Source organism: Stegastes partitus, unplaced genomic scaffold (assembly GCF_000690725.1).
Source record: "Stegastes partitus isolate 25-593 unplaced genomic scaffold, Stegastes_partitus-1.0.2 Scaffold1480, whole genome shotgun sequence".
In the NCBI taxonomy this organism is placed as follows: Eukaryota; Metazoa; Chordata; class Actinopteri; family Pomacentridae; genus Stegastes; species Stegastes partitus.
Window position 1 is genome coordinate 1 of NW_007579211.1, and position 21,995 is coordinate 21,995.

Consider the following 21,995-nt stretch of genomic DNA (forward strand, 5'->3'; position numbering starts at 1 on the left):
TCTAAGTGTTTATCCATTACCTTTAGTTATCAAATGTTTATCCATTTTATGCTAACTATAAAGCTATTAGATCAATCAAAATTGTCGAGCTAACTATGTATCTGTTGATTTTAGCTTTTTCAGCTGTTCATCCATTACTTTCAGCAAACTTTGTGACAGTTTTTCCTTCACTTTTGGTGCATTGTTTTGACATCTCTGCTTGCTTTCTGTTTAGTTTTTACAGCAAACAGGTTGTTTTTTTCCCTTCCAAGTTTAGTAAAGCTCCTGCAGTAGAACCTGCTGGGTTAATGCTGGCTGGGAATCACTGATCTATAGCTGCAATAGAGAATATTTAAGAAATTACAGAAAGATACTGACATGGAGAGATCAACAGGTACAGTCGGGTCAAAGGTCAATTAAAATGTATGATCACTGCAGGTGGTCTCGATAAACTCTATATGAATGAACTGTTTCATCTCAGTTACGCAAGTTCAACCTCTCACAGTATTTATATTTGGTGCTTTTAATAGTCAAATGTTTGATAGGCCCTTTAAATGACTTCAGGCGTGGAACCATTATTGTTGCACACATAACAAGCTACAATCAATACCCATATCTCTACAGTTAGGTCAGATCAATTCAGACAACACATGTCGGTTGCGATCGCAGTCCGACACACTGAGGATGAGAAGATAGAACCTGACTGACTTGCGGAGGCCCAACTTCAAAACTCTTGGTGTTGTTGGGCTGTTTTTAAGGGTCACGACGTGTTCAGCGGTAACTCTGTAGTAGTGAAATGATAAAACTGTGAATAATTAATATACAGTAAGTATCTTGGGTTGAGTGCTTAGCCTGAAAACATTAACCTTCTTAACATAAATAAAACTGTGCCTTGGAGGGAAATACTACTCAGTGTATTAATGCAGCTTTTCAGATCAGCTGATCACATTAAGATATCTATGATTACAGAGTTTTCCTTGAGAGCTGGTTTTCTTTTGACACCAATATCTTTTCCCCCACTGGCAATTTTTTGCTCATGTTTGCCTTTTAAACAAATTAGACCGGATGATGTCTGGTTAAATTGTGCAGAAGAGCGTGGACATCACAGCGTCGCCTGTGCGTAAAAATTAAAAAAAAATAAAAAAAAACAGTGTAATAAATTTATTAGCACGTTCTATCGGGCGTGGCAGTCTTGTCTGCCGGGGGGGCTGTAGCCGTAGTCTGCTCCGGGGCTGCTGGATGCTCCATGATGGATGAGGAGTGACAGATCGGGGTTAGCCGCCAGGGGAGTCCATTTTCTTCCAGCGCACGGTCCTACCCGAGGAGAAAAAAGCGAAGGAGGGGAGACATTGGACGCAGGAGGAGGGAAGGGGACGAGATACAGAGAGAGAAGCGACCGATTTCCACCCCTCCTATTTCACTCTCTCTCTCTCTCTCTCTCTCCTCTCTACTCCTGTGCATCACAGCCTACTGGGCTTTACCCGGACTGCACCGCATTGACGCTGCTGCTGCTGCTGCTGCTGCTGCCGACCCAACCCAATGAACTAACGCACCAACACACACGCAGGATCGGATTTTCTTTTTTTCTTTTGCAAACTGGATGCTGTGCAGATCGGATACTATTCCCCGTCTTTGCATGCTTCTCTCTGGATCCGCTGTCCTGCTCGGTAATGTCAAGACTTTGAAAAAGGGGAGTGACGGAGAGGAAGGGTTTTTTTGGGGGGGATCATTGCAGCTGCAGCGGTGCACAAGGAGACGCTGGGATATCTCCTACAAGTTTCCAGAGCTCACGAATGGAGCGATTTCATTGAATCCCTGCGCTCTCCCTCTCTGAGATCTTTCCAACATGGGTGTTGACTGAATGGAAGAGTATCCCCCCGCGCTGCCACAGAGGTCTGGGGATGCACTGGTGAGGATTTAAAAAATAAATTGCGCTCGATCGTTTTCTTTTTTTTTTCTTGGATCATGCAGATTCTGCCGCCCAGGACGTTATTTGTGTTACTAGCCCACGCACATGTGTTGTTATCTCTGAGAAATTATGGCGAAGTTCGAACTAAAGCGGACAGCAACAGCAGCGCGTACTCCGGCAGGACTTTCCACGGGTCACTGCGAGAGAGTCACCAAAACAAAGCCCGGGACCGTGCGCTCTTGCCCGGGTACGCCACAGGTGCGTCCTCGGCGGAGCTCCAGGCGATTATCAGAGGGACCCTTAACTCCACTCACCCCTGGAAGAGGGTAATTGCAGGAGAAATGAGGCGGGTTGGACACAACAAGCGCGAATATAATAGGACTGTGACACCCATGGAGGATCCCAACGCCGTCTCTCATTGGGACCCGACGCGCCACCATAATAAGAGGATAAAGTTGAATGGCGCTCTCAGTAGTACGGGGACGCCAGCAGGTGGACACTACAATGCGGCTAAGCCCTCGTCAATGGGCCGGGGAGACGGAGGAGGAGGAGGGGGGACAGAGGAGGGCGACCGGCACAAGAGAGGCACAAAAGACGAGCAGAAGAAAGCCTGGAAGAGGGGGAGAAACCGGCCGAACAAAAGCTCCGTGGTTTTGGCTCAGCCTCACGAGTCGCCGTGGGAACCCATCCCCAAACCGGTGGCGCTCACTTCCACCGACATGCCCTTTGACCTCTTCACCAGGAGGCCCGAGTTCTTCACGTTCAGAGAGGAGAACCCGTGGGACGCCACCCCGATCACGCCTCCCAGCTCGCAGGACTTCGGGGACGAGATCAAGAACCCCTTCTACCCGGTGACGAGCGAGACTTACGGCGCGTACGCGATCACGTGCGTCTCCGGGGTGATTTTCCTGGTGGGGATCGCGGGCAACATCGCCATCCTGTGCATCGTGTGCCAGAACTACTACATGAAGAGCATCTCCAACTCTCTGCTGGCGAATCTGGCCGTGTGGGATTTTGTGCTCATCTTCTTCTGCCTGCCCATGGTGGTGTTCCACGAACTCACCAAGTCTTGGCTGCTGGGAGAATTCACCTGCAAAGTGGTGCCCTATGTGGAGGTAATTCTACACTGTTTGTTGCCCTGCATGCCTATCTGCAGTGATAATAGATGGCGAAAGGGCTCAATCAGTATCATCTGCCTTGTCTGAATGTGATCACACCTCTCAAGTGTCAACAGGAATCATATGTTAGACTTGACAAGAAGCGTTTACACTCCTGTTGCCTGCATATGTGGAGATTTCAGTTTTAAAACCCTGACAGGCCTGAAAGTGCACAAGATGTCACCTCAGCCGGTAACAAGGGAACAGTGTTTGTCACTCGTACACCTGCTGCAACCAGAGTCTCACCTTGCCCTCCAGGCATAAGACACACACACACACACACACACAGATACACACCAGGATGTATGACAGTATCCCATTCACTCTGACTTACACAGCTGCTTTCATGACACTTGCAACTGATAAAAAAAAGAAGCTGCAGGTAATATTTGCACACATGCATGCACACCCCTTTTCTGTTTGTCTCTCACACATCCATGTTGCAGCAGAGGGATGCTAAAACACCAAACCTTCCCTTTGTGCGCTCTGCTGCAATTACACCAGTGTCAGATTAACTGGCGAGGTCTTTTGTGTAGAACGGGTTTCTAGCTCAGAGGTCTTAAAGCTTGTTTTGCGAGGCTGGTGTTGCAACCTCTCTATCTCGAGGTGGGATAAAGAGAGTGGATGACAAATGTGTTAAAAGATGTTGACAGCAAATGACGTTGTGGGTAGTGTTTGAGATTTTTGATGTTGTTTCGTGCTGCCAAAGAAGGAAGACTAGATTGTCAGGTGAGAGAGAGAGAGTCTGACCTTATCCAGCTTGCATATCCAGGCATTGAGCCAGAACAGGTGACTGGAAGTGAACTTGGCCTCCGCCCTGCAGACGCTACAGAAGCTGCAAACCGGGAGGGCTGACAAATGCTGGAGTGATAATACGAGCACGTGAACTGGATGCTGTTATTGCCTTCATGAAGAGTTTGCATTTTGATTTGATTTCTCATTCAAGATTATGAGCTTTGATTTAAAATACATTCAAAGCCTCCTTCTGCTTGTTGATTAAACCCCTAAAAACTCATCTCTGTCTATTAAAGTTACACATTTAGAAGATGTTTTTCATAAAAATCCCTTTTTACCTTTAAATAGCTTGGACATAATGCTCCACTTTTGCTCCTTCTAGAGTGTGCAGGTTTCTCTCCACCCACACGTCTTCACTTGTTGCAGCTCAAGCACACCAGCTCACCTCAAACACTGTGAAAACTACTCTATGCTGCACAATGGGAAGTTATAATATTGGTTTAATTTAGCCATAACTGGAAACTGATTTTGAAAAAGAATTATCCAAGTTAACAAGATTGGTCCCTTTTGTTTGTTTTGTATGAACCTCTGGAAATTTGAATTTGTGGTTTTGTTATTGGAGTTTAACCCTATTCAGGACTTTTGGGGTCTTTTGGACCAAAAATACACCAACTTATCAGAAAATGTATTTAACATAGTATAAAAGTCTGTAAAAAACGCCAACAAATATTTTGCACAGATTCTTTCTTGGGGTCCAGTGGACCCTGAAAGACCTTCTACGTATGACAACATGAAAGTCCTGAATAGGGTTAAAGGTGGAAATGCCCAGCCTTGGCATTGACTGATTATTTCACTCATGGTTTGTCTTCCAGCATAGAAAAAAAACACCATATGGACAAGTTAACAAGCTGAAAAACTTGATTGTTACCAGACAGCGTCTTTCAAAAAAACATCTCCATAAGCAGACGCAGATCAATTTCTAGAGCTGTGTGGGAGAAGCTTGTCATTTTAGTGTGAAATAGACTTTTATATCCACAACCAAACAATGCTTTTCTCTGGTCTTTTGAAATGCAGGCATGCAGCCTCTTGGGTAAAGAATGATGCCACAGACACGACAGCTATATAGAAATAGAAACTTGGGGTCGGGACCTGCCAGCGAGCTCAGGGAGATGCAGCTTGAGTGAATATTCCTTTTGTTTGTTTGTTGGAGTGAAACTTATAGAAAGGCCCACTGAATGTTTCATACAATTGTTTGCAGCAGTCTACTATTCCCCATCCTTAATTAGAAGAGATTACATTTTGCATTGCACCTCCCTCATAGGTCACATAGACAATATACGGTATAATAATGGGTTTTCATTTGCTGTAGCCGTGCTATTGTTGTTGCAAACACCTTGCGAGTCTGCGTGCTTTAATTATTGGGGGATCAGAGAGAAACAGGCCTCCTCCCTGTGTTATTGCATACGAGCTACCCGAGGACCACAGGATATTATTTAATAACCTGACTAACACACTTCCAGGCCACAGACCAGTTGGCTATTTTTAATCCAGAGTGCTGTCTCTGTGTGTTTACCGTTCCATGCGAGGATGCATTTTATAGTACATATCTATCAGGACATGTGCACAGGGTCCCGTCTGTGTTCACACTGCTTTCTGCTGTGTGTCTACGCGTGTGCTCATGCATGTGTCAAAACAGGCCGTGAGTAATGCAGCCGGGGGGCTCCACGCTCCCTGTGGAACATTCAGGGAAACACACACACACACATGGTTCACCCTATGGAGCGACTTCGTTCCCCACTTAACCCAAATTGAGTCACAGGGGACATTAACATTTGAAATAAAGACACACATACTCAGTCACACACACACACACACGACAGACAGACATGAGAACCCAACTTCAGGTGTGTGCGTGAGCTCAAAGAGAAGCCTCCCATGGTGCTGCCTTCAGTAAACCTTGTTTTATTCAGTGTTTAGTGGAGTGTGGAATTCTCCAAACCTCAAAGAGAAAGCAATTTTTTGGTGCGAGATGTGAGCAAACACAGCGGGGAAATTGTAAGAATGCTGCACAAAATAAAAATGTAGGCGAGTGCCAGCCTGCATTATTTCAGATACGCTCCCCGTTTCATGGTGCCGTTAACTTTCAGACGACCCCTCCTGGCAGCGATACACAGAGCGGCAAATTCAGGCAAAACTAATGGGTAATAATTGGGTTTTTGCACCTGGCAGTTGATGAGAGTAAAAAAAACTTGAAACCAGTCTAAAATAACAAATAAGCAGCGCAGTAAGCATTTCAGAAGCCAGAGGGGGAAATGTGTCATTTGTCAAGGTTCATTCAAAACTATGCTGCTGTATCACAGTGATTTTAAAAACTTGTTGTCTCATTAACCCCGAATAAAGAGATGCTTATGAGTTGTTATCTGAAAAAGCAATTACATGATTTGAGATCTAACAGAAGTAATAATTGTTTGTGAATCTTTGCCAAGCAATAGAGCATTACTTTTTCTTTTTTTTTTCTTTACACAGAACACAGTTGTTTAGAAGATTATAATGGTAATGCTACAAAGTGAGACATCTGATGTGTTAATATATATAGAAAATGTAGATTTAGTTGTATGTGTATGTGAACAAAGTCAAAACCTGCATTCACAGTCGTTTAGTATCTGCTAACAGCCTAATGATCACTCCTATAAGTCGACAGATATGGCTGCGTTCACACTTCTACAGCTAATTGGCAACCGTTGTCGTGGTACATATATATATATAGCAGTCTCTAAAGATGCATTCTTGCTAATGTTAGACTTTCATTTCCAATGTGAATGTAGCCATAATGTATGTGCTGTGTGATTTGAGCCTTTAAGGTTTGTTCTGATTGATAGTGTATCTGCAAAAATATGTTGTTTTTTATCCGATAATAGAGTACTAGGTCCCATATTTTGCTCCTTTTCAGCAAATAATGAAAGTCCAACATGTTCCCAGAATGTGTCTTTAAGTTTTTATCTAAAAAGTACGAGTGAGACCAGAACTTTGCAGCACTTTGAACATTCCCTCTGATCGACCATTTTGCATGGACATGTTAAATTCTCAACACATCTGTTGCTTTTTTTTATCAGTACTTTAGCAGCAGTAGAGCAGCAGCTAGAAAATGGCTCTGAAGTGGCTGTAAACATGTAGTCTTGATGGGCGTTTCAATCAGTATATTGTACTATTATATGTTCTTCTGTTTGTAAGCAGAAACAGTAGAGATATGTCAAAGAGAGCTGCTCTATCGTGAATTCAGCTGTGTTACAATAACGCATATGTGAGCACAGAGAGCAGGAGAGAAGCAAACAGATTTAAACACTTGCATAGTTAATTTTTAACTGAAGCCAAGCAGGTGGCATGAAAACAGGGCCAGCCAAGTCACCCAGTCCTCGTTTATCGGTTTCAGATGGATCCTAAAGTTTCTTACTGAAAGTCTCTCAGCTTTACAATTTCCACAAAGCTCTGACCTGTGGGCATGCGATCCAAACTAATAACAGCATTAGCCACATTAGATAGATAACGCAGCAACACTAAGGATTTTCCTATTGTTGTTGGGACATTGTCGTCAATAATCAAAGTAGTCCTCTAGGTCTCAAATGCTGGGAGTGCATGAAGACTCTTGTGTTCACTCTTGCATCCAGCAGCAGAACATTTAGCGTGCTTTGCTCGTGGATGAGGCATTTTTAGCGGATAAAGCTCTAGAAAGTAAACCAGTTGGATTGTAAAGCAGCTGCTGTTTTAGAATGGCTCACTTCACAAGCAGCGGGCAGTGAGGCGGCAGGAATATGCAGACTATTGGTTCATTAGTTAGAACGTAGGAGTTCAGTAAGATTCTGGCTGGCCTGTGAAGCTGGGAGGCTATCGAGTTGTCATGGGACTTGAGGAACGGCAGAAGTAAACATCTTGCTTTTACTTTAAACCTCTCAGTTTATAATAACTACAAAACACAATAAAAATGGATTTTCACTACAAAGGATCTTTCAGTGTTTTATATCAACGCTTGCTGAGCGAGGCTACAAGAGTGTAATGAAATGGCTGAACCTCCAAGTAAGATTTTATTTAAATTGTCTTGTTATAATCAGTTTATAACAATCTATAGGGTCAATATCCTCCAGCTTGTGCGTCATACATCTGGCCTCCACTGTGTGTGTGCTGTACAATGCCCTGCAGTCAGCAGCTGTAGGCTGTCTCTGCTATGGTACAGTGGGCTTTAGGAAGGCAGAGAGAGAGAAACAGACTATTGAAGCAGCGCAGGAAAGAGGCCGAGGAAAGGGAGAGAGCTATAGATTGGTAGAAAGAAAGAGGGGAAAGAGAACAGGGCAGCATGGAACCACAGAGGGCCAGCGGTAGACCGGTGTATAGTGCTGAAATTGGTGGTAATGGCAGGACATACATCAGCTTGACATGTCCACATTGGCTGTTCCAGCACACACAGAAACACACTCTCGAGTAACTAAATCAGAATCACAAATTCGGTTGCTCTGTCCAGGAATATGAGGCCATTTCGCCGGACCAGAGGAGCCCAGATGCAATTATGGTTTTCAATCTGGTGTTCCAAAATGATAACTTCCCCAATGACCCAACATAATTACTATCGCTGAGCCTTTGTGGGTAGAATCTTCTACTATGAAGAAAATATGAATATATGCACCAATCCTGATGTCTTTTTTAATCATAATATCTAGTTAGGTATCTCGCTTGTACACACACACACACATGTACAAAGTCAGTGGGGTGTGCTGATTCCCAGATGGGTGGGATGGCCTTCCCTCCACTGATCACTGCCCGCGGCTCTTCTCCCCTCTCTCACCCCAGTCTCTGCCTCTCTCTGCATCAGCTATCTGTGATTAGAAGCAAGCCTCAGGGGGAAGGCACACACACACATATGAAAGCATTCGGGCACAGACACAATAGTCCTTACATACTGAATGCGCTCATACAGTGCAGCAGCAACACAAATTAAGTACACAAACACACTAGATCTCGTGCCCTCTTCCTTCTCAGCCTGCCTATTAGGCACGTGAATGGCGGTTAATTGAAATATATGTAAATTATTCAGAGTATGTAATTAGCAGGCTCTACATTATGCATGATGGTGAGTCCATTCAGTCAGCTCTTTGTCCATGGATGAGTAGATATGGTGTTTTGTATGTCGAGACAAGATCACACAACAGCACGAGGCGAAGATTGGGATTGCTGTTGGATGCAATTAACCAAATTGATAATTATCCATGTAAATATGAAATATTCATCGGATGATTAGCATTGTAAGTTTGGTGGCGAGATGGAAAAGATATCGGATCAGCATGCAGCAGGTCAGCGTGTAGCCAGAGCAGAGAAGAATATGAAAGCTATTGTGGTTTGTATCGCCTCCAACGTAACACTTCCAGGCAGGAATCAATGACCTGGAACGGGACTTTTCCAGCGGCCACTGTACACTCAGAGCTGAATGAATTTTTTTTTAATGTCCGGGGGAAATCTGCCACAGGTCAGGATATAATTTAATGGAAGAGAAATTTATCGTCCGGAAGAAACTGCCTCAGACGCACACTGGGACAGACTGAGGCAGAAAAGCAATGAATAACAGCGTTGTTGCTGTTAATTTAATTAAAGACGGGACAGGAGCACTTATTGTACTTACGTGTGAATTCTATGGATCTTTGTGCATGTACATACGAGAATGGTATTGATCTCATCTAACGCAGGAAATAGAATAAATGTGTCTGTCAAAATGTCCAATTACGTCTGTTTTTAATCACAGAATCAAAATTGTAGTCATCACGTGAGCAAAATCCCCTACTTATGCCATTTGATAATAACTAAACCATCTCCATGACAACCGAGCAACATCCACTGAGTTAGATCACAAGATATAGTTGAAAGCTTTGAACATTAAGTGGAATGTGTGCTGAGAGTGTTTTTATCAGGCGAGAGTGGAAAAGACAACAATACAGTATGCTGCAACAAAGAGATAGGAAGCTACAGCCTGACAAAGTTTTATGCTTCGAGATGAGAAGAGAGGAATCTTTCACATCACAAGAATAGATTTTGCCTGTCTGATATAACCCCATATATGCCAACACAATCAAATCAGCATATATGCACCATGCACCCAGCAGAAATGTCAATAATTCTGCATAAATGTGGACACTTGCAGACACACACACACCCACAAGTGGCTTTGCATTCTCGCCCTCATCACTCCACTGTCTCTGTTGGACATGCAGCCCAGCTGATGGATGGTGGCTGTCAGTGGCTGGGTCTCCTCTGGTTAGAGTTATGGTCTGCTGGAGCCTACACTGGGTCACACACTCAGCCTAGAAAATAGTACTGCTAGCTGGAATAACCCTTTGTCTCCCTGGCTCTTCACTATGAGACCGGTGTGTACGTGCTGGGTTGCGTCGACGCGTTATTGTGGTGCGACATTAGCCCATTCATCACCTGATAACACCCATTACCCCTGACAGTGTCTGCAGTCACAGTATGGCCGCACATGCTCCACCAGTTCTTGTTAAGGCCCAATTAATAATGCAGGCCTTTGTGCCACCAGCTCACAGGACCTTTAATCAGCAAGTTAATGGGCCGTTATTAGAAACAGCACCGGGGGAAAATGTCTTTCTCACCTGCTGCACAGATAGACTGCCAGGACTTAAAAAAAACATGTGTTGTGGATGAAAGGCCTTTTCATGTTTTTTTTTATTCTGAGTTCTTGAAGTCCAAGGTTGAGAAGAAAGAGAGGATATAAAGTGGGACTTTGGTGGTACATTGTGACATTTTACCTGACACCATGAGGGAGTCAGAGGAAATAGTACACACAGTAATATGAAATGAATGCGTTACACATATGTAGATTTAGATCCAAAGATCGATAACACTTGTACGTAAGTTAAACTTAGCTCAGTTTAGAATATCGACAGGAAATAGGGGAAACGGCTACACATCAAAAACCGCATTTAAAAGCAACGCATTATGGTTTTACGAGGGGTTATGTGGAAACAGTGTCTTGGCCAGGCACATAGTACCTCATAAAAGGTATTGTTTTTAAATAAACAAACCTATAACATGACAATTAGTGAGCTCTGGATGGTCATTTCTACCTATTTCCAGTCTTTATACAGAACTAATCTAACCGACCACTGGCTTTAGCTTTTTATTTATAGAACAGAAAAAAAGTGTGTGTTCAATCTTTCCTTGAAACTCTTGGAAATAAAGTAAATATGCATGAACCTTTCTATTCAAGGAGAGATGAGAGGCATAGAAACTCACAAAAAGTAGAAAATCTGTCTTGTTTACTTTGGGTTTTCCCCAGATTATTGCATTAATGTTTAAAATAAATTGTAAGGTTTCCAGCCCCGAGGCCAGCAGCCCTGTTTTCTTGCCTGCAGGTGAAGCGAACATGACAGGGTCAAGGAAGAAATGCCACATTAACATTGTTAATCATTCTGAAGATGTCACGGCTTATTTCTCTCCTCCTGTCACTTCGGACCATCTCTAACTCACTCATGTGTTTCCTTTCTGTTGTTCTGCTCTCACGCTCTCATTTCTTTGTTTCTTCCACTCACCAATTACTTTCTGTTCCATTCTTCTTCTGTTTCTGTTTCTCATTCTCTCATCTGCATAACCCTCATCCACAAACAAACAGACACACAGCTTCGCCCCCCCTCACCAGTCATGACTCTTGGACTCTTTCTCTCATCTCCCCTCCAGTACAAAGCCAGACTTGTTCATCCGGCCCTCGCTCTCCGCCCTGACACGCTGATCAAAGCTGGGTTTCCTGCTCCTCCATGACAGCCTTTAAAGCCATTCCAGCCCTGTTGTTCAAGCCATGAAATATTCACCGTGTGCAAGCACCTGTCCATGTGCACCGGATGGGTATTTGTGTATGTCAGAAGTGGGTCACACATAATATTTGATATGAGGCTTCATTAACTATTAAAATAAAGAAAAACGGCCTTGTTTTCAAGGGAAGAAGGGCCAGTCAACATGGCCAAATTAAGGCATTTTAATTGCAAATGCTGGCGCTATAATGCTAGATCTGTTTCTGATCAAAAGCTGTCAAAAACACCTCGTTGTTCTGCATTAAAATGTGACATTCTGTGCTGAACATGCAGCCTTACAGTGTGTACACAGCAGAGTGCTGTGGCACAACAGCAGACAGCAATTTCAGTGAGTGGTATCTACACTGATGGGTGAGTCACAGAATGAAGTGAGAAGAGTTTTTGGTGTCTCTACTCCGGCAACATGTGGCAGGTTTGCTTTTTTTTGTTCGTATTTTGAGACTGTTAAAGTTGTACTTAACTCGCTGAACCCCAAAACATGTCAGCAGGTTTGAAAGGCATGGTAGCTTTAAAAAAAAATATGGCAAAATTATACCATTTGTCAGAGCCAGAAACTGTAAAAGCAGAAACAGTCTGTGGGTACGTCTGATGGTCCTTGAGCTGCTCGTCTGTGACTTGCTGTTTTGTCAGGAAACTTAACCGAATCTGACCTAAAAATCACATTATTTAGCGTGTTTCGTTTTAAAATTTGCCAAAAATACATTATTACCTCCAACTAAAATCTGAAAAAAGCCTAAAAATTCTAAGAGAAGCCACCAGTGTCTCAGCTACAACCTCCTTTGTTATATGATAAAAATTCAGGAACTTTTGTGTATAAACTCGGCTGAACTGCAGGCTGTGTTTACACTACACACAAACGTGGAAACAAATTCAAAATGTAAGCTGTAAAATAACTGTAGCATGTAGACACACCTTGTCTTTTTGCTTTTTGAAGTGTTGGTAACACATGTTGGAGAAATGTTGTTTATGTAGATTACTAGACTTTTCCATTCTTGTAAGATTGATAATCAAAGAAATTCAAATGTTGTATTTTCTTTTTAAGGATTTATGACATTAGAACTGTGTGAACTTGCACAGAAGACATTTCTGAGTTCTCCCTACGTCTAGCCATGGTTATGCTGTTTCCATAGAGAGGTAAACTTCAACTCCAGGCTGACGCTCATCTCTTCATGCATATTATGCAAAACACACAAGAGTGCAGAATAAAAATATACAGCACTAACTGTAAGATGACATCTGCCAAGTGCAATGACATTCTGATACCCGCCCAAATCACAGAGTGGATTAATCCATCCAGAGTTTGAATAAACCACTTACAGAAACAAGCACGGCTACAATATCCTGAACAACACTTAATACTAAATAATGAGGGACTATTGTTCTGCTTTGGCTTTATTTTAATGCAATTCACTACGATTGCAGGACTGTGGCGTGACAACAGGTAATAAACCTCCACGTGGTCCAAGTCACATTGATTCCAGTTACTGTTCAGTTGCTGGAGGCTGTGGGTGGTTTGTCTACCCCGCTTACCCTTCGCAGTTCCGTATGGTCGCCCTTCATTAGCCTGGTTAGGACCTCCATGTGAATCAGGGTCAGTGTGTGTCTCTGTGTGTATGTGTGTGTGCGTGTCAGGCCGACATACGCAGAGCATCTTTAAGTGTGTGTACATCTATATCTGTCCAGAAAGTATGTGTTTACAGCACTAAAACCATGGCTCACTGGGGCCATCTGGGAAGCTGGCTGTTGTAATTAAATTTGATATGAAGGGAGGAAAGGAAGGAGGGGTGGATGAAGAGGAACAGAGGGTGAGGAGAGGAGAAGAAGAAAGAGGGGGGAAGATAAGCCAGAGGAAGAAACGGTAAACGAGGTGAGACAGGATGGAGGATGGGAAGGATCAGTGCAGATTTGGTTCATGTCAGGACAGAAGTGCACACACACGCTCTCCAGCTGCAGAGGAATATATGGTAGGGTTCCCACTCTGCCAAAATGCCGGTTAATCCAACAGATGCTTTCAGATGCTCAGAATATTTGCACGCTCTGACAATTTGTCGACGTTTTACATCGAGAACGAGGTTGAAATGCCAGGTAATTAGCGGCTACACAAAGACTGTGAGTGAGAAATTAAGAGGACAATAGCGGGACGTTTAGGAAGTTTGTTAATTGGTAGGATTGCCATCGAACAGAAGGTGTGTAAATACATTTAAATGAGCGAATGCAGTCGCTTTAAATCCAGCCTCTCACTCGTTTGGTGGGTGGGTTCGTTCTGTCTTCCAAACACACACTCACATTCAGGGATGCTACAGAGTGGTAATGGCAGCTTAGAGCCTTCCACTGTGCTTCTGTTGCTCCACTGCTCATAATTGCACCAGTGTCGGCTGCACCTAACGGCCAACACCGCTACTGTTTGTCGTGCTGCTCGTGTGTTCTGTGCCGGCGGACTTGACAGCTGGTAGAAAGGCATTTGTTTGTGTGTGATGCAGAAGAATCTACTTGTTTACATTTACTGGCAGCCTTTAAGATTATGAAAGATAACATTTTGTATATATGAGATAATTTTGTCATTGGTTGATAGCCTGACAGTCTTGATTACAGCAAAACTGGAATTGCATGCAGATCAGCCCGTCTGCCTGTTGAAATTATTGTAGATTATCATTTTAACAAAACTGCTGTTAGCTCAAGCTCTCAGCACTTTTCCTCTATTATTCTCCTCTACAATTGTGAGCTGATGCATAGAGTTTCAAGATATGGAAAGTATTCTTGAGGCAACCCTGTGTCCACAAAATCACCTCTCTACATAACTAAACTGCATTCTCAATTACTTCTTGGGGGACTCATATTTTGAGCCAGATTCCGTTGGTTTTATTTTATCCAACCCAACATATGTTGGATGGGATGGGACTTGCTACCCTGGTAACCCAAAAAAGGAGGAAAAGCTTCAAACATGTTGTGAAAGGGTCATATTTTAACCCAACTAGATATGTTTGGTGCCTAAATGTAATCAGACTTCCATCATGTTGCTATCATTATGAACATGCTAACCAAAGTGTGATTTTTCCTAAATCCAACCATGTAGTTTTGGTGGTGAAACAAAAAAGCAATGAAAGAAACAAGTGAAAATAAATGGCCCCACATAGGACACATACCTTGGTTATGTGGGTGAAAGTCCTGTGTCAACTTAAGCCTCCATCCTTCCTCCTTATGTGGACTTTGTGGCACTTGAAGCCTTTCCAACAACATCATAGCAGAAAAAGTATGTTTCAATATATCACTGAGAATGCAGTTTAGCTGGATAGAAACAGAACTTTGTGGAGACAGGGTTGACAAGGCAACATGACTCAATCAAGTAAAGCCTTCAAGTCACCCAGACCAATGCCTCTACGTTCAGTGTACCCAATGACTTACATTTTGAAGAAAGATGTTTATGACATTCTCTTTGTTTGTTTGCTCAGGTGGCCTCTCTGGGTGTCACCACCTTCACCCTGTGCGCTCTGTGCATCGACCGCTTCCGTGCCGCCACCAACGTCCAGATGTACTACGAGATGATTGAGAACTGCACATCTACCACCGCTAAGCTGGCAGTCATCTGGATCGGCGCCCTCCTCTTGGCCCTTCCAGAGCTTCTCATCCGACAGCTGGTGGCGGAGGACACGGGAATCCCAGACGAGCCCCCTGTTGAACGCTGCATTATCAGGATATCCACCTCACTTCCTGACATGCTCTATGTGCTGGGCCTGACCTACGAGGGTGCTCGGCTGTGGTGGTGCTTTGGCTGCTACTTTTGCCTCCCCACCCTGTTCACCATCGGGTGCTCACTGGTGACGGCGCGTAAGATCCGACGTGCGGAGCAGGCCAGCGTGCGCAGCAACAAGAAGCAGATCCGGTTGGAGAGCCAGATGAACTGCACCGTTGTGGCGCTGGCGATCGTCTACGGAGCATGCGTGGTGCCCGAAAACATCTGCAACATAGTCTCGGCCTACATGGCGGCTGGTGTGCCCGAGCACACCATGTCCGTCCTCCATCTTCTCTCCCAGCTGTTGCTCTTCTGTCGGGCCGCCGTGACACCAGCACTGCTGCTCCTCCTGTGCCGCCCTCTGGGCAGGGCCTTCCTGGACTGCTGCTGTTGCTGCTGCTGCTGTAATCACGCTCCCTCCTCGGCCACGGCCAGCGACGATAACGAACACGAGTGCACTACCGAGCTGGAGCTGTCGCCGTTCAGCACCATCCGCAGGGAGCTCAGTAACTACACACCTGCCGGCTCCAACTGCTAAACTGACATTCCTCATCAGGGAAGGAGATTTCACTAGCCTGCCATCTGCCTGTGGCTAGTGGTTCTCAGACTTGACTAGGAGAGATTTGCCTTACCTAGTCCACTCACATTTTTAAATGGGTGCATGAATGAAGTTGGACACGAAATAATCACTTTCAGCCAGTGGTCCTACATCCTCAACTTTCAACTTTACAGTAACCCTTGTTTTCCAGGACAGCTAACAGAAAGCAAAATCTCCTTTTCACTCATGCCCTGGGGTGCTCTTAAAACAGGGTCAGTACATGTTTTTAGCAATCCTGCCTGAAACCTTTAAAACGTACAAACCTCTCCTGTGTAGGCCTTGTACGCCTAAATACCTTTGGGCAGTTGGGATGGCCTCTTAACCTGTCTGATGCCTGGTTCCTCAAAAGACATGATGTAAAGAAATTAACCTGATTCTAAAAAGGTAATATTATGTATAATTGTACAGAATGTCTGAATAAGAGCAGTTTGTCAGCAGTTTTAGATGATAAATGTATTTGGCTACCTTGACAAACACTGTACCGTATGGCTTACGGGGGAAGGAATCAATTTCAATCACCTTCCAAATGCGTCACTGTTGAAATTTTAGGGACGAACTAATCATAGCACCTTGTATAATAACAACTCAGAAACAGCATCCAGCTAAACACGTAGGCTCACACTGCCTATAGACGTACAAGACTAAGTTTACAGACTACATCAACTGTAAATGTGCAGTTCATACATTGGTGCACATGTGGGATTGTGGCTTTTGATAATTAAACTTGCGCAGGGCATCTCAGTGGAAATGACAGTTTGCAAAAGGTAAACACGGAGAGGAGACTGCATCGGAGAATCCAAATGTACACAACAATATTTGACACTGTATATTGAAGAATATCCAGTTGACTGAAACATCACTGGGCTGGTCTCAGAGTAAAACAAACACGGACACGAGCGGAATTCAAATGTTTTGGAATTGAAATCAAATTAGAGGCGAATGAAGCGGAATGGAATCGAATGAAACACTACAGATTAAATTGAACGGAGTGAATATGAATAGAGCGGAGACTAATGGAACATAACACCGTGGATTATAATTGAAAGGGACGGACTCAGCATGGACTGGACTGAGGTAAACGTATCTGCACTACACTGTTGTATCATGTTTCGCCTTACACTTTGGGCTGTATATATACTGTACACTTTCTTTGGTGCTCTTATGATGAATGCGCTGTAAACAACAAATCCATGGGTTCGACTTAGAATCACAAGGAACTGAGCTGCGTACTTTGTTTCGGGTCAAGAAGGCGGATTGCAGTGACTCTTGAGTACATGGAGATGAAAGATAGAAAAAAAAAAATCCTTGGAAGAGTTTCACTGAGTTGCCACACAAGCTGAGAGAGAGACATCGCCTAAATCTTTGTCTTTATTTGCACTGAGTGTTGTTTGACAAAAGTATGGTGGCACTTTGTTTTACAGTACAGCAATCACCAGGTCACTGAAAATACTTTTACTTTGAAGGAGCATTGTACAGTTCAGTAGATGCAATAATAAAGTAGTATTCACATTTTATCATAACATTGGTACAGAAATATAATGACTGGTACTTAGTTCTATTATGTAACATATTAAGAGGGCAATAAATATCAATCACTTGATTATTAAACCATAATATTAGCTTACTATTTTAAAAAGTGCCATTACTGCATATTTACATTGTAAATACTGCTTGTAAATATACAAGAAATTATATATTTGTACCAATAACCATTGCAAAGTTCATATTAAATACAAAGCAGCTGTTTTATTTTTGTAATTTATTTACAGGTTATTTATTTTTATTTATTTCTGAACTGTAAAACAAAGTGCTACCGTTTACAGCGAAAAACCGCAACTGACTCACTAAACTCCTCCTTTGAGCAGCGATCGTCCAATCGCTGTTTAGCAACCGTAACTAGGCACAGCAGGTCTGTCGAGCTTTGAATCACTTCCTGTTAGCTACTCAGCATATAAACTCACGTTAGATGAGGAAAATAAAAAGGCAAACCAAAAAACACAAGCTCAGTGGTGTAAGACAGTGCTTGTTTTCAGTAGCATGTGGTGGAATTGTTAGCATGTCTGCCCAACTAGCCTGCTAGCTACAGGAAAGATGCTGTCGAGTTGAAGTTCATGTTAGCGGCCGGGTTCTGCTATTTGGATATAAGATTTAGGAAGTTTACACAACAGCAAACCCAGCCATTAGTTGTGTTGTCATATAATAACAAGCTAATTTGAAGTAAACTTTCGGAATGCCGCAAAATACAAAACAGAAAGAAAGTGTGATTTGGGCTTATTTCTGTTAACTTCTTTAGAGTCAATAAACTGGTCTGCATAGTGTTGACAGAGTAGAAAGGAACTGGGAACAAAACCAGTTATCTGCCGAAGGATAAGACACCTTGACGAGGAACAAACAAGCAAAACTTTGACCGTCTATAAGAGAAAAATGGGGAGAAGTCTTCAGCAATTGGGAGCAATTTGTGTAATTATTCGTTCACATCAGCTGGTTTCATGTTTCTTGCTGTCTGGTGCAACATTGTCGGGTTAAACTGGAAAATCCAACATGCTAAAATTATTTAAATAAGTAGTTCAATTTCAAAAAAGTTTCTATTAAAGCCTTTATCAAAGTGAAAATGTTTGAACTGTGTGTTAAACAAAGTGCAGCATCACAGCACAACCTTCAACTCATATGTTGTTGTCAGTTGTCAGATGACCTTGTTAGAAAAACGAGATTTCATCAGCGTAGCACAGAAGCCTGGAAGTGACTGCAGGTTGGCATGTAGTCTTAATAGCTCAGTCACTATGTCATACTCTATACAGACGATATGTGAATGATAACAGCTTTATTGGGAAGTTGGCTGTGATAAAATCCAGTATAAGTGAGCACAGAGAGCAGGAGAGAAGCAATCAGATGCAAAGTGCCTTCGCGGCTAATAGCTCCGGTGGGTTTTCTCTTAAGGTGTTTGTGCATTCAAGCTGTGGAAATTTACACCGTGTACAATTCACTTTTCTGTTCTGTGATATTTTGAAGAAGTACCCCACATTTTCAACTTTGGGCCTTGGGAAAATTCTACATTTAACTACTTCGATGGTGCTGCTGTCGTTATCTGACGCACTGACTGCATCTTAACAATGACTGGAGCCAACAAAGTAACGCTAAAGAAAAAACAATTGTTATGATATACTCAAGTAAAAATGAACAAATTTGTTTTTTAAAAACATAGATGTTGGCCCATTTTCAGAACTGATAATGTCGTAGCAGCAGCTCTAATAGAAAGCTATAGCTACCTGACGCTAAATTAACCACGCCAAACACAGGTTCCCTCAACAGAAGCCTTTTCTCTTATAGCATTAAAAGTTAAAACATGCAGTTTGAAAATACAAACAAGCATGCAAGCTAAGCAGTTAAACAGGGTAACTCGGATGCAGATTTCTTTGGCTGGAACATGTAGCTTTAGGTTCAGTCTGTTAGCATGTAGCCGTTAAATGTGTATTCAGGACAGAAATTTCTCATTTACATAACATTAAAAAGACAGTATTCTCAACTAACTTGTGCCACTGACGCTAGCTTAGTTAGCTAGCTTTAGCATATAAAAGCTGCTAGCTGTCATTTTTGCCTGCGCCACTGGTAGTGGCCGGCTAGAAATGAAAAACTTGTTTCGTCTACCTCTGTCTGAAATTAAAGACTCATTTTGATGGTAAATCTGTAATGATTATGTGTCAGACTGGGAATCTTGACTGGTGTAGCAACAGTAATTAAGCAAGGCAGGGCCTAGGAAGCAGTCAATTATCCGATGTAAACAGAACCTCTTGACCTCTAATACCCTTTGCAGTTTCATTACTTGAGCTTTTAAGGAGAACCAATGAAATGTTTTTCACAGTGTATAAATTTACAAGTGTATTGTACTGTAAATCTGTTTTCTTAATCCTACTAATCAGACCTGGGTCAAAGCAAGGTTCAAACCACTATATTACATTTCAGACAGTTGAAATTCTGACAACAACAACAAAAAGAACTGAATCGCCTAAACACAGTATAAAAGGTGATGTTTTGGAAGCTGTGGCAGGCTTCTGGGGATGACCAAAAAAAAAAAAATGCTTTTATTTGCGAAACCTGGATTCATTTAAATGTTTATAGGCAAGATGATTACTGGTGAACTCGGTGATGACCCAGGTGTGATGTTCATCGGTATAACTGTATATTGCGATGAATCTTTTGCATATGATTCTGCACTGCCAAACACCTTCTCTCTCTGTCTGTCTCTTGTGCTCTTGTGGTGGTAGCACTCTCTCTCTCTTTCTCTTCCTCTCTCTGTCTCTCTCTGGGTGTCTCTCTCAGCATGGAGCTCAGTTTACTTTTAGCTCCATCACTACAGGTAGAAAAAAAAAAACATATTACTAGAAAGCATAAATCAGCTGCAGCCCTTTGGCTCTAATGAACCGTTTACGAGCTCCAAGAGATTCGGTCGCCTCTGGTTGGCGCTGCCTGCTGTTCCTCGAGTTAATAGAGGAAGCGACGCAGCAGCTCCGCAACACAATGCCCTGCAGCCTGCTCGACAACTCTTTTTATTACCATCACTATCAGGGTATTGTGGGCCCAATGTGTACACCTGTCCAGGGATTGTAGCTTTTATGGCCTTATACTGGCCCACACTTTAATTCTCTTTTTAAAAAAAAAAACCCAACACCACCTGCTTTCTGATGGGACTTGATGTAAACTGGCCTCTGATTATCTTTTTTCTGCATATTTCTGGAAGTATAGCTCATAAATGGCTCAGTGTGTAGTAAACGTGGTTGAAACTTTGAAGTGATTCTTGTAAATCAGTCAGTGAGACGTTTATTCTGAAACTTTGTGAGTATCCTCTTCACTCTGAGCAAAACGTGTCTGTATTTGATACCTGAAAAATGTAAGCACACAACCACTATTGTCTCCAAGTCTAGTCACTGGTTTCTAAATAGCTTTTTATATAGCCAAAAAAACTGTCCCTTTGTTTATCAAAGAACTTTATCTTGAAAACTGTATATTAAATTCCTAAATGTACGATTACTGTGGCGTCGATTTATTGTGTGTGTGTTCAGGTTGCTGGATCTAAAGTATTTCCACAATGAGGGTAAAATCAGAGCGAGTCTGTACAATGCAAAAATTAAAACAACCTCTCGCCTCGTTGCTTGAGAGCGGTTGCCATGGTTATAGCTGCTGGTAAAAGGGATTCTGCGGTAATTAAGTATTGCTTTTTGATCAAACTGGAGAGACCCAATAGCTTTAATCAAAGGAACACAGGCAGGGAGATCCTAACTTTTTATGTGTACGGGTCAAGCTCCAAAAACAGAATCCTACAAATCCCATAATGCAATATAATTCTCTCAGGTAATCATCAAGAACCTTTTTAATCGCAGCTGAAATGAACAAAATTCAGGGTTGACACAAAACATGCAGACAACATAAACAAGTGTCTATGAAGATCTGTTGAATGTTTGAGCTTCGCTGTGCAGAACGATGTTCATCAACACTCATTTTAAATCTCAGTTTCAGACGTACACGTTCATGCATTACAATTTTGCTGTCGTTTGGAACACAAGCACGATCCAGTGTATGACTTAAACAAGCGAAGTGAGGACTTTTCAGAGAAGCAGGAGAGGATTTTGTGTCCAGCAGTTCCATTTTTAAAAAGATCCATTTGCATATTCATAGTTTTTATATTTTAATGAGACAGAAGTTCTTAATGAAGCTATTTTTGTGGGGAAAACTATATAAAGCTTGAATTATTACTCCAAGCCGAGTATTTTATGGGCCTTGCAATATCCCACATGACACTTTTTTATCACCGAGATGTTTTTACAGCTTGATGAGAAAGCACTCTAAAACAGCTGTCAGCTATGTTACATATTCATTCATTTATTAAAAACAATTAGACATCTTTAGTTTGAAATTGAGCATCGCTAAGAAAGACTTTTGAAGACATGAACAGAAAGTGTAAAAACGTGACAAAGCATCATCAGCTGGCTTCGCTTTACATGCATCTAATCTGTAACTGACCACTTTCCCT

The 21,995-nt window shown here is 42.6% G+C and overlaps 1 protein-coding gene across 1 annotated transcript; it reads left to right on the plus strand.

Annotated features, from left to right (window-relative positions):
* The first annotated feature begins 1,896 nt into the window (after window positions 1-1,896).
* Window positions 1,897-15,910, plus strand: gpr37b (G protein-coupled receptor 37b). Its single transcript, XM_008299911.1, has 2 exons — window positions 1,897-3,003; window positions 15,092-15,910. The coding sequence occupies exons 1-2, from the start codon at window positions 1,945-1,947 to the stop codon at window positions 15,908-15,910; spliced, it is 1,878 nt and encodes a 625-aa protein (XP_008298133.1). The 5' UTR covers window positions 1,897-1,944.
* The last annotated feature ends 6,085 nt before the right edge of the window (window positions 15,911-21,995 follow it).